The sequence below is a fragment of the Vulpes lagopus genome, chromosome 3, assembly GCF_018345385.1.
Source record: "Vulpes lagopus strain Blue_001 chromosome 3, ASM1834538v1, whole genome shotgun sequence".
In the NCBI taxonomy this organism is placed as follows: Eukaryota; Metazoa; Chordata; class Mammalia; order Carnivora; family Canidae; genus Vulpes; species Vulpes lagopus.
Window position 1 is genome coordinate 66,812,717 of NC_054826.1, and position 12,111 is coordinate 66,824,827.

Sequence of the window (12,111 nt, forward strand, 5' to 3'; positions counted from 1 at the left end):
GATGAAACCAGCCATGACACTCCCTTAACCCAAAGCCTAATCCGGAACAAGGCCCTAACGTTCTTCTGCTCTGTAAAGGCTGAGAGAGGAGAGGAAGCTGCAGAAAAGTCAGAAGCTAGGGAGGATGGTTCTTGAGGTTTAAGAAGCCGTCTCCATAACATGTGCCAGGGGAGGCAGCAGGTGCTGACGTAAAAGCTGCAGCAAGTTAACCAGAAGATTCAGCTGAGATCAGTCATGAAGGTGGCTGCACTAAACAACAGATTTTCAATGTGGATGAGACCATCTCCTTTTCAAAGATGCCATTTAGGCCTTTCACGGCTGGAGAGGTGCCTCCGTGGATCATCACCAGGGTGACAGGAGGTAATGGACGAAAAACACCAGCTCCAGGCCCAGCGCAGGGGTGACAGCAGCAACAGGATTCTCTTCCGTTCCTTTCAAAGGATCCACATCCCCAGATTCCAGGGCCCTGGCCTTCACTGCCAACACTGCCACCTGTCCTGGACTTCTCCAGAGAGCAAGTACCATGATAGGCACGTGTGCACACACACGCACACGCATACACACTCTCACCCATTTTTACCAGGGTCCCACCCTGTCCCTCACACATGCGTAATCACATGATGCGAGCCAACATCAGGCCGCAGTCCCAGTTCCCTCCCTGCCCAGCCCCTGAGGAGCTCCAGCCCCCCAGGGAGCTCACCCAGTACAGACACAGGCGAGAGTGCCTGCTGCACAGAAGCTGCCCTGGATTCTGGGAGCCTCTGCCCCGGCCCCCATGGAAGCCCTTGTGCAGAGGATGGAGGAGCTAGACTTCTACAGGCAGCGAGTAGGGGCCGGGAAGGAGCCAGGTAGGGGACCAGGTAAGGGGCAGGGTAGTGGGCAGGTAGGGGCCGGGAAGGGGTGGAAGGAGCTGGCCCAGGAGGCCCAAGGGGAAGGGCAGAGCAGATGGAGTGTCTGCAAGTTCCACCCTCCTCTTGGAGTAAATGACCCTTCTCTCCTCACCCTTCCCCTCTCCTAGCCCCTGTTCCATCCAGCAAAATACCCAGAGCCACACAGGCAGGGCAGGGAGTTGGCCAAGCCAAGCCCTCCAAACTCACACTCCCTGTGCAGAGCTGTGTGGGCAGCAAGGGCATGGGGCTGGGAGACAGGAGACCCCGGCCCAGACTGGCTCACCGTGTGGGTGAATCAGGGGACACAGAAGGCCCATGAGCCACTGTGGGCCTCAGTTTCCCCTTGTGCCTCTTGCCTATTTGCCTGTCAGGTGCCTTCCAGAGCAGGTTAGGTATCTATTACAGTTGTGCCAATGTCAATGTATTCCCCAGAGGGTGCAACCTCTCCCAGACACTTTAAAATATTTTCTATTATTTTGGTGATGACCTAAAAATATAAATATCAGCATTTTTGTAATATATGAGCCTGCCCAGAGAGGTTATGTTTTGTGTTCGTGTTTATGAAGCGCTGGTGATAAGCAGTGTGACCCAGTGGGCATTAACAGGTAAGAGGGGCCTCTGGAACATGCTAAGGCCCAGTGACATCAAGGCACACATGCCCCCTGTAAGGGGTCTGAACACAGACAAGTGTGGGAGAACCCAGATACTACCCAATGTCAGGGCGGCAGCCTTCTCCCTGCTTGCCCCCTGGGTCCCTGCTCCAAACCATCCTTATGTGTTTTGAATTGAAATATAATTCACATACCACACAGTCCACCCTTTAAAGTGTCTAAGTCAGTGACTACTGGACCACTATCCAATTCCAAGACACTTTATCACCCCCATTTGCAGACATTGCCATCCCCCTCCCATCAGCCCCTGAGCACCACTCATCTGCTCGCCTGCCTCCCTGGATTTGTCTGTTCTGGACACATTCATTTTTTAACCACCAACTTAGTTTCAGCACAAACAGAACACAGCAAACAAAGGAATACAAGACTCTGTCCCAATACATTTACGTTCTCAATTTGAATTGTGTCGATTTGTTGGGGGGGGGGGCTAATTTTTCATCTCTCTTGGTTTTATAGCTGTATAACTATGATAAGGCGTGGCCTAATGATTGTGTTTAAGTGCTATTATGTTAAGGATAGTTTAAGGGTTCGTGTGGCAGACTGCAAAAACGGCTACAAATTCCTCCTCTTCCCGTGTGCACGCCTGCGCTCCGACTGTACCACACTTCCCACCAAGAGATCTTCTGTTTCTACCCCTTGAGTCTGGGCTTGGCCTTGAGACTGGCTTGGGCCAACGGGATATCACAAAGCATGATGCAAGCAGGGACCTGGCAACTGTGTGCACATGGGGGCTTGCCTGCCCTTGCCCACCCTCAGGACCGTGTGACAGGCTCCATGGGAATAATCCCAGGCTAGCCTGCTGGGGACATGGCCCTGTCTCCTCTGCCCCCGTGACCCCAGCTGACAGCCAGTACCAATCAGGATCTACAGACCCACCAAATGCTTCCATGGCATGAGTGAGTCCAGGCAGAGGAGCAGAAGTTGCACATGCTGCACCCAGTCCAACCTGACAGCCCACAGGACCATGAGCCAATAGAAACTCTTGTTCGAAACCAGAGTTTGGGGATGATGTGTTATAGAGCAAAAGGAGACTGATACATTCTATAAAAATGGTTTTCCTTTAAAAGTTGAGCACAAAAAAAAAAAAAAAGTTGAGCACAAGTAGCACCTGGGTGGCTCAGTGGTTGAGCATCTGCCTTTGGCTCAGGTTGTGATCCTGGGTCTTGGGATTGAGTCCCTCATCAGACTCCCTCCAGAAAGCCTGCTTCTCCCTCTGCCTGTGTCTCTGCCTCTCCCTGTGTGTCTCTCATGAATAAATAAATGAAATCTTTAAAAGAAAAAAACTGTGCACAATTAATCAACAGTGGCTGCCCCTCAGGAAAGAAACTCCACCTCCGAGGGCAGAGGTGGGGTGGGGGGATCTTCACCGGATCCCCTTTCATATCTGAAATTTGAACCCTGGAATGGGTTTCTCTTCAACATAAGTAAAACACAAAGAAACACAAAAATTTCAAAAATTATTTTGAAATCTCCCCTGCATGAGGATCCTCCTCCTCTGCTCTCCTATTCCCCCACACCTGAGGGCAAGCCCTCTCCTGCTCCCCACACCTGAGGACAGGCCCTCTCCTGCTCCCCATACCTGAGGGCAATCCCTCTCCTGCTCCCCCACACCTGAGGGCAGGCCCTTTCCTGCTCCCTATACCTGAGGGCAAGCTCTCTCCTGCTCCCCCACACCTGAGGGCAGGCCCTCTCCTGCTCCCCCACACCTGAGGGCAGGCCCTCTCCTGCTCCCCACACCTGAGGGCAGGCCCTTTCCTGCTCCCCATACCTGAGGGCAAGCTCTCTTCTGCTCCCCCACACCTGAGGGCAGGCCCTCTCCTGCTCCCCCACACCTGAGGGCAAGCCCTCTCCTGCTCCCCCACACCTGAGGGCAAGCCCTCTCCTGCTCCCCCACACCTTAGGGAGCCCCCTCTCATGGCTTCCCAACACTCACCAATGCGGTGTGGAACCTTCTCCAGCTCCTCGATCTGGATGTGCCTGGCACCAGCTGGGATCTGTACCAGTTTGAGAGCTCCTGCGGCACAGGAAGATGGGCGAGCACCCTGAGCTGTGGCCCCGCTGCCCAGCATACCCCACCACCCCTGCCCCTCACACACCCAAGAACCTGTTTCCTCATCTGTAAAATAGGAATGGGCCCTTGTCCACAAGGTGCTGAGAGGGTCAAACGAAATGCATCGCTCAATGCTCCCTCGAATCTAAGGGCTGCGTTGTGCGGGTTTGTGGGAAAGCCCGCATGGGCCCTGGTTACCTATTTTTCCCCACCCTCTTGAGCCTCCTTTTCTCTCCTTTTGTCCCCTCCCCCTTTCCTCTCAGGCCATAAGGGATTTAGATGAAGGTCTGGCATGGCTCCTCTGGGCCCTCTCACCCTCCCTATCCCAAGCCTAGAAACAACCTCTCTCAAAGCCTGGCCCCGTAGAGAGGCAGGCAAAGCTGTGACACTCCCAAAGGGGAAATGGGACCTAATTCATCCTAGGGTATAAAGGATGAGTATCAGCCAAGTGTGGCCAGATTGAAGGAGGGGAAGGAATTCAAGGAACTAAGGTACCAGGAGTTCAAAGCAGGAGGCACCACAAGGTTCCCAAAACAATGGCGAAACAGAAGAGAAAAAAATGTTCCAGTCCAGAGGCAAGCTCCAGGTGCCTCCCTCGCCCCGAACTGTGGCCCAGCAGAGGAAGAAGGGTCCAGCCTGAGGGACTCAGGTCCAGCCTAAAGGGAACCTGGCTAGGCCGGAACTCCAGCCCCAACCTGCTCACCTGCCTGCTTGGAGGCCTTGCCCAGGGTCCCCTTCACAGTCCTGCAGTGAGAGTTGTCTCCTCCACAGACCCCGCACTTGTCATCTGCCTTCATGGATCCCACCTCCTTGTCACAGCCGACGGGCTGAGGCAGAGGTAGGGTCAGCAGGAGAAGGCTCCCATGCCCCCTGCCACTACCCCCAGGCTGGCAGCCCCTGGCTCCCTCCCCAGGCCCCACTCGTTGACCATGAACCAAGAGGCATTCCTGGACAGGTCTCTGTCACAAACTCGCCATGTGACATGGACGGGTTTTTTTTGTTTTTTTTTGTTTTTTTTTTGACATGGACGTGTCTTAAACGGCCTCTCCTCTTCCCTTAAATGGGGCTGGGTGATGACCCACTTCTAGAATCCCGGGCTTATGCTGAGGACCAAGGGTCTTGTGGGTGGGGAAGGTGAGGAGACGCCTGTCTCCCTAGGGAGCAGAAAAAGGGGCAGGCAGTGCAGCATTCAGGTGTCCCCAGGGAAGGCAGAGGCGGACAGCCCAGACCTACCACACACTCGCCGCGGGCACAGACGCTATATGGGTCCCGGTAGCTGCAGCGTGTCCCATCGTGGACCACCTGATTCATGAAGACCACGTCCCCGGTGTCCTCCGATTGGCAGATCAGCTCACACTTCTGGGCATCTGTGGAGAAAGGGACCATGCTGAATTCCCAGCACCGAGGAGAAAACGGGCTGGCCCAGGACAGCAGCGCCGGGCCCAAGCAGGAAGCTCCTGGACCAGCTCTGGGCACTGGGCGGGGAGCTTGGGGCGGGGGGTGGCTTAAAATCCCTGCTGTGTCACTTATTAGCCCCGTGACCCTGGGCAAATCATCCGACCTCTCTGAGCCTCAGTTCCTTATTTATTATCTTTGATCAGTAAAATGCCACAGCAGGATCTTAAAGAAAAGCAAGTGAGGGGCACCTGGGTGGCTCAGTATTGAGCGTCTGCCTTTGGCTCAGGTCGTGATCCTGGGGCCCTGAGATGGAGTCTGATATAGGGCTCCCTGCTTGGAGCCTGCTTCTCCCTCTGCCTATGTCTCTGCCTCTCTCTGTGTGTCTCCCATGAATAAATAAACAGAATCTTTAAAAAAAGAAAAGAAAAAGAAAATTAAGTGATAATACTAATAGCAATAATAATAAGCCAACACTTAGTGAATGCTTACTTTGTACCAGATACTTCCAAAACCTTTACATACCTTTTTCCCCCTCTTTTTTTTAGAAGTAGGCTCTAGGCCTAAGGTGGGGCTTGAACCTATGATTCTGAGATCAAGAGTCACCTACTCTACCGACTGGTCTTGCCAGGTGCCCCTACACACTATTGATGTAAAACTTCAAACAATTTTTTTTTAATTTTTTAAATTTATTTATGATAGTCACAGAGAGAGAGAGAGAGGCAGAGACATAGGCAGAGGGAGAAGCAGGCTCCATGCACCGGGAGCCTGATGTGGGATTCGATCCCAGGTCTCCAGGATCGCGCCCTGGGCCAAAGGCAAGCGCCAAACCACTGCGCCACCCAGGGATCCCTAAAACTTCAAATGTTTTTTTGCGAATTAGCTCATTTAAATTTTGCAATATCCCAAGGAAGTAAGTTCTAGCATTATGGAGGAGGAGACCAAGGACCAGAGAGGTTAAGAAATTTGCTCAAGGCCACAGAGCCACACACTAAGTAGAAGAGCCAGGATTCTGAGCCAGGCAGTCTGGTTTGAGACTCACGCTGACCTCTCCATACGCTTCACCAGCCACATGAATGATGGTGTACCTTAACATGTTCATAAACTTTAGGTGGCTGTGTGAAAGGAAGGCAGGACAGTGGTCTGGGTTTGCAAAATGAAGCTGCAGTGAGAGAGGAAAGGAGGTCTTTTCTAGTTCTAACAATTAATTATTCTGTTCCCGATCTGGGCTATTGATGTCCTGAAAAGAAAGTCCCAGAGAACATATAGACACTTGCTGTATTTCTTAGAAAAAAAGGGAAGCTGGGGCTTAGCTAACTTTCTGGACTTTGTCTAAAAGTCCTGGGAAAATCCAAAGACCAGTTGCCCCATGGGCCTGGAAGCTTCCACCCACCCACCCAATCCCCTTACACTGGCTTGTTTGGACTTGAACGGATCTGCAAAGCTTTCAAAGCCAGCCACCCCCTCAGCCAAAATTAATATGAAACGATCTGGTTCCCGCTCCTGGTCCCCGGACCCCCCAGGATACATCTTGCCTCAGTGCTCAGGGCTCAAGTCCAGAGCCATAGCATCTAATACCACTTTGGATTTCACGCACAGGAGCCTGATTCCTGGTGGGACCTGGGCCAAGGGGAGAGGGATAGGGGACTCTAACCCTCTGAAAGACACGTAGGATGCTGACCAGTACACTCCAGGCAGGGAGCTTTCTAGGCAGCCATGGAAGCCAGCCCATAGTGGCAAGGGAGTGGCCAACCCCCAGGGTGGGAGGAATTCAAACCAGAAGGAAGGCACTCTCTGTCATCATGTTCCGGAGAAGTATGTGCACTGGTGGGCAATTCACAGGCCTCTGAGGTCCCTTCCAACCTGAAGATTGTCATTCTAAATGTGAGTTGAATAACCAAGGGTCTTGCAATTAATACTTTGGAACCAGGGCTACAAAGAGGTGGCCCTGAGCTCAGGAGAGAACAGGCCTTTCTAGTAAGTGCCATCCGAGGCTGAGGGCTGCATGGTGGGGGTTGAGCATCTGTCCAGCAAAGGGTGGCGGAGAGACAGGCAGGGGAAGTGGACACAGAGGACTGCTGAGGGCCCTTCCAGTCTGAAATCCCTCAGATGCCGTGAATCCCAACTCTTCATTGGCCACTTCTTCTCTGCCACTAGGAGAGCCATCAGTGGGAAGCCTCCAGAGCAGACCGGTACTGGCCCTGGCACTTGGTCTCAAAATTCAGTTCCCCTGCCTGAGTCCTGAGGCCCGTGTCTGCCCCAGAGCAGCCTGGAGGGAGTCAGTATAAGGATCCCAGAGGCTCTCATCTGCCTGCCTTTTAACTCCTTTTCATTAACACTAAAACAGTAGCACTGTCAGTAAAACCTAAAAATGCTGTGTGTAATAGGACAGAGCCTCTCAGGACGGTGGCTACACAGAGCCAGGGCACCTCCACCCGCATAGTGTCTTCCCATACAGGTAAGGACCAGTGTAAGAGGCACCGACCCCAACAGCCAGCACTGCTGCCAGCCTCTGGGCACCTCTGGGTGAAGGGCCCCTGGTTCAAGATATTTTCCTTGTCAGAAAACAGTCCCCATACATATACAAATCAGGGATGGCTTTAATGAGGACAGCTGGCCCCACGGCACACAGGACAAGGGCCTGCACAAAGGTATGTGGCAAGCCTGCCAACCACATGTCCCTTTTGGCACCCTACTGTCCCTCCAACCTCCACTGGTGGCCCCAGGCATGGGAAGCCCGCCTGGGAAGACACAGACACAGCAGATGCCCAAGGACACAGCGGGTGGGGGCGGAGGCAGGACCCACTCACCATCTTCAGGCTCGTAGGGGATCCAGCTGTGCTTGGCATTCTGGTGGATGTAGTAGGAGTTGCGCTTGGCACACTGCTGGGCCCGGAAGTCCTCGTAGGGCCCCGGACACTCCTCGCTGTTGCACACCTGGTATTGGAACATGGGCCCGGAACACAGGCGGCCTCCGTAGGCTGGGCTGGGGCAGGCACAGAGAGACCAGTGACTTGCTGGAAGGCTGGGGAGGGCCAGGCTTCCCTCATGGCCACTTGGGGGCAGCTCAGCCTTTTAGAGGAACATAAAGAGGCTCTTCTAACTTATAAACTAGAGAGGGACCCCCATGGTGGGGGCTGCTGTGCACACAGCCCTTCTAGATTCCTCTTGCTCCACCCACCCCTTGGGCATATGTGACCTGTCCCACCATGTGTGCGTGTGTGTGGAGGGGAGACGGGGAGAGGCGAGAAACAGGGCAGGCAGGGGACGAGTGGTGTCAGGGACAAGGATGACTAAGTCACTCCGATGGGGCTGGAAGAGAAAGCAGTCTTATTCATCTTTGCGAACGCTTTCAACCACCGCACAGGGCCTGGCATACCGTAGGCACTCAAAACGTGCCTCAACAATTCTGATTTGCATCCGCTTCTGCTTCACGTCATAATAAACTAAGGAGGGGTAAAGAGAGATGCGGATCTGGAGCGAGAAGGCCCCCGCTGGATCTGCCCCCAAGCCCTGCCTATGCAGATCTCAGGTAGGTCATTTAGTCTTGCTGAGCCTTAATTTCCCCTTTAAAGGTGACACCGGGATACCTCTTCCCTTACCTACCTCCTGGTGTGTCTGTGAAGAATAAATAAAAAAAGGTATTTAAAGCAATCTGTATTCTCTTCTCCATTAGGGAGAGGACTGGGTGGGATTATGGATGCAAACTATCGAAGCACAGGCTCCCGGTACTCTGCTCCCAGACCCGGGAGCATCTCATGGGTGTGTGCGCTGAAGTGCTCAGCGTCCCACCTGGCATGGACAGCGAGCTCGATCCACGCTAACAATTATAACAGCAGCTGCCATTCATTAGCGCTAAATCTGGCCTGGGCAGAGCGCTGAGAGTACACATATTATTTCACTTAAGCCTCATAAAATAAAAAATTCTTATTACAGAGGAGTTTGCTGGATGGCAGCTTTGATCAAGAGGAGAGCCATCCGTCTTGACTGGAAGGTGGCTTACTCAGAGTGGGCCCCACTGGGCCCTTCTCCAGCCCAGGCTGTCACACTCCCAAAAGGTGGAAGTTATAGGGCCGTGCATTTGGGCTCATGTCTATAAAAGGTCAGCACAGCCAGTGGACAAAGGAACGGCCTGCTCCAAGTGGTGGTGAGCTTCCTATCCCTGGAGGTAAACAACAGAGGATGGAGGGCCCCTGCTGAGGATGCAAAGGAGGGCAGCCACTACCAAGGCACAGCATCCAAGGGCCCTGCTGTTCTGTAGAGGCTGGGCACCCCTGGTTCCTGGAGCCCACTGACCCACCCGGCCACCCCACCAGCCCCCATCTAGCCTGAGGCTATTCTGACCAGGTCACTTCAGCCTGAGAGAGGGAGACCACAGCCAGCTGGCACTTGCAAGTTTCAAAACCATAGGAGGGGATAAAAGGAGAGAAACAGATGCTCCCCCAGAATGCTGGGGGAATGTGAGTGGGGCAGTGAAAGGCAGGATTTGATGTCAGAAAGAGGGAAGTAGGGGCACCTGGGTGGCTCAGTGGTTGAGCATCTGCCTTCAGCTCAGGGCATGATCCCGGGGTCCTGGGATCAAGTCCCACATCGGGCTCCCTGCATGGAGCCTGCTTCTCCCTCTGCCTCTGTCTCTGCCTCTCTGTCTCTCATGAATAAATTTTTTTCTTTTAAAAAGGTAAGTTAAGAAAAAATTAATGGAAATTCTGCTCCATGTGGTAAGAAAACAAACATGACTACTGAGCATTTAGATCAAGGTTTTCTCAAAGCTCGGCCAGAGGATCAGGGTCATGGGCAGATGCGTTAAATTAGCAGAGTCCCGGGCCCACTCAGAATCTTCTGCGCATGAGGGTTGGAGAATCACTGGTTCAGACCTATTCTCGGATGCTCCGCCTGATGGGCCATGTCAGGCCTGGGTGGAAGTGATCCAGCCCCACCTCCCAACAATTCGGGGTTCTCACCCTTAGAATACAAACCCAGCTTCAGGGCCGTTGTCTCTAGTGTCCAGCCTCCTTCCCCCATGGCTTCCTCTCCCAGCTCCTCAGGCCTAGGGAATGGGGGGGTCCCCTGCCCTGCCCACCTCAGCCAAGAGCACTCACGGGGGATTGTCACAGCTCCGGCTGCGGGATCGAACCCCGCCCCCACACGACCGTGAACATGACCCGAACTTGGTCCAGGAGCTCCAGCCTCCATCCTGGCCGTAAGTCAGCTCCAGCGATTTCCAGATGCAGTGACCCTTGAAGCACCACTGGGATGGAGCAGAGGGAACGAGGTTACCCGAGGGCCACTGCCGCCCAGCCTGCTATGGAGATGCCCTGACTGTGCACATGGCACAGCTGGTGGGCACCACAGCTGAGTCCAGAGGGAGGGACACTAAGAGTACAAGCCTCAAGGTTTCGCGGAAGCCACCTCTACCCTGAGCTGAGTGACCTTCAGCAAAGGGTCCCCCTTTCTGAGCCTATCCCTCCACTGTACAATGTGGTGCTAGCACACCTGCCCACGGGGCTGCTGGGAGCCCCCAAGGAGATCATGCTTGGCACACACGGCCCTCCAAACTGGCAGCCAATGACGGCACTAACTGCAGTTATTTGGTCTACCCCTCCTGGAGGGAAAAAAGAGCTGATGGGGGGTAGAAGACACAATCTTCCCATGCCATCTAGAGTCGATATCTTGGCTCTGTACCTCGAAATCCCCATCCAGGGGCCACAGGCAGGCGTGTCTGTGGGAGGCAAGCCCTAGCCCCACAGGGGGGGGTCTATCCACGCATAAATGGAGGGAGTATATGAATGGAATCCACAAGGCCAGGGTTTGAATCCCAGCTCAGCCATTACTAGCTGTGTGCGGCTTTGGCATAATGTCACCTTGCTGGGCCTCTGTTTGCTCACCTGTTAAATAGGACTGTTCTAAGAACTGGAAGCAAGAACACCTACAAAGGCCTTAGCTCAGGGCCAGGCACCAAGGCAGGCTCAACCCAAGTAACTCCCTTCCCTTCTCCTGCAGGGCATCATGTAAGAAATACAGCAAAGCTCCGTGGGTCTTATTTAAGAGGTGACTGAGTGGATCTCAGCCCTGGAGACTTTTAAAACTCTAGATGCCTTGACTTCATCTCAGACCAACTGAGTCATAATCTCTAGGGGGAGGGATTTTTTTAAAAAGCAGCAGTACTGGCAGCCCGGGTGGCTCAGTGGTTTAGCACCGCCTTCAGCCCAGGGCCTGATCCTGGGGATCTGGGATCGAGTCCCATGTCAAGCTCCCTGCATGGAGTCTGCTTTTCCCTCTGCCTCTCTCTGTGTCTCTCATGAATAAATAAATAAAATCTTTTAAAAAAATTAAAGCAGCAGTACTATACATACCATAAAATTCACTCAGGTCAAGTGTGCAAGTCAATGACTTTTCACAATTTACAGCATTGTGCAACTGTCATCACATCTAATTTTAGAGCATTTCCATCACCCCAAAGAGATCTCTCGTGCCCATCTGCAGTCACTCCCTGCCCTGGGGCAGTAGGGGCTTTTAAATTTCCCCAGATGGTTCCAAAATGCAGCCAAAACTGCGAGCCATGAATTAATTGTCATGTAAAATGTGACGGAAGGACCTGGAACTCTGGAAATAACCTGAAGCAGGTATACCGAGTTGTCCAGGATAAGAGCCCGCCAGATGTAGAGCCTACTGGGCCCTGTGCAAGGCCATGGGAAGCCCCATCCATCTGTGAAAGAGCAGCGCCCCCACATGTGTTGAGTGGATGAAGCCTGGCAGGGGCAGAGGGCAGGGGGCAGGGACAGGGGGCAAGCTAGGGGGCAGGGGACAGGGACAGGCAGGTCCCACGACTGGGCTCAGAGCTGATGCTGAGTAAGCCTCGAGCCTCACAACGCCCTGCTTCTTCCAAGAGCTCTCTGCTTTGACATGACTTCAGAACTCTGAGGAATGGAAAGGCCACTTGGTCAGGGGTCAGCAGGACCTGGAAGAGTGCTGTGAATGGCCCAAGGGCACCACAGAGGTCAGGCTCGGGGCTAGCAATAGAGCAGAGGTGGGTTACAGACCCCAGGTCAGGGCTCTCACACCCGGCTATGAGGCCCCCCTGACAAATGAAGCCCTGGCACCCACA

General features: G+C 53.6%; 1 protein-coding gene across 6 annotated transcripts in view; it reads right to left on the reverse strand.

The window, feature by feature from the left end:
* The window catches only part of ADAMTS14 (ADAM metallopeptidase with thrombospondin type 1 motif 14), a 77,518-nt gene that overhangs the window by 12,989 nt on the left and 52,418 nt on the right, over positions 1-12,111 (reverse strand). For all 6 annotated transcript variants that reach the window (XM_041746898.1, XM_041746897.1, XM_041746894.1 and 3 more), the window contains exons 11-15: positions 10,106-10,254; positions 7,817-7,992; positions 4,845-4,978; positions 4,315-4,438; positions 3,495-3,575 (exon numbers count right to left, since the gene is read on the reverse strand). In XM_041746898.1, coding sequence (XP_041602832.1) covers positions 3,495-3,575; positions 4,315-4,438; positions 4,845-4,978; positions 7,817-7,992; positions 10,106-10,254 — 664 coding nt within the window. The remainder of the gene's footprint in view (positions 1-3,494; positions 3,576-4,314; positions 4,439-4,844; positions 4,979-7,816; positions 7,993-10,105; positions 10,255-12,111) is intronic.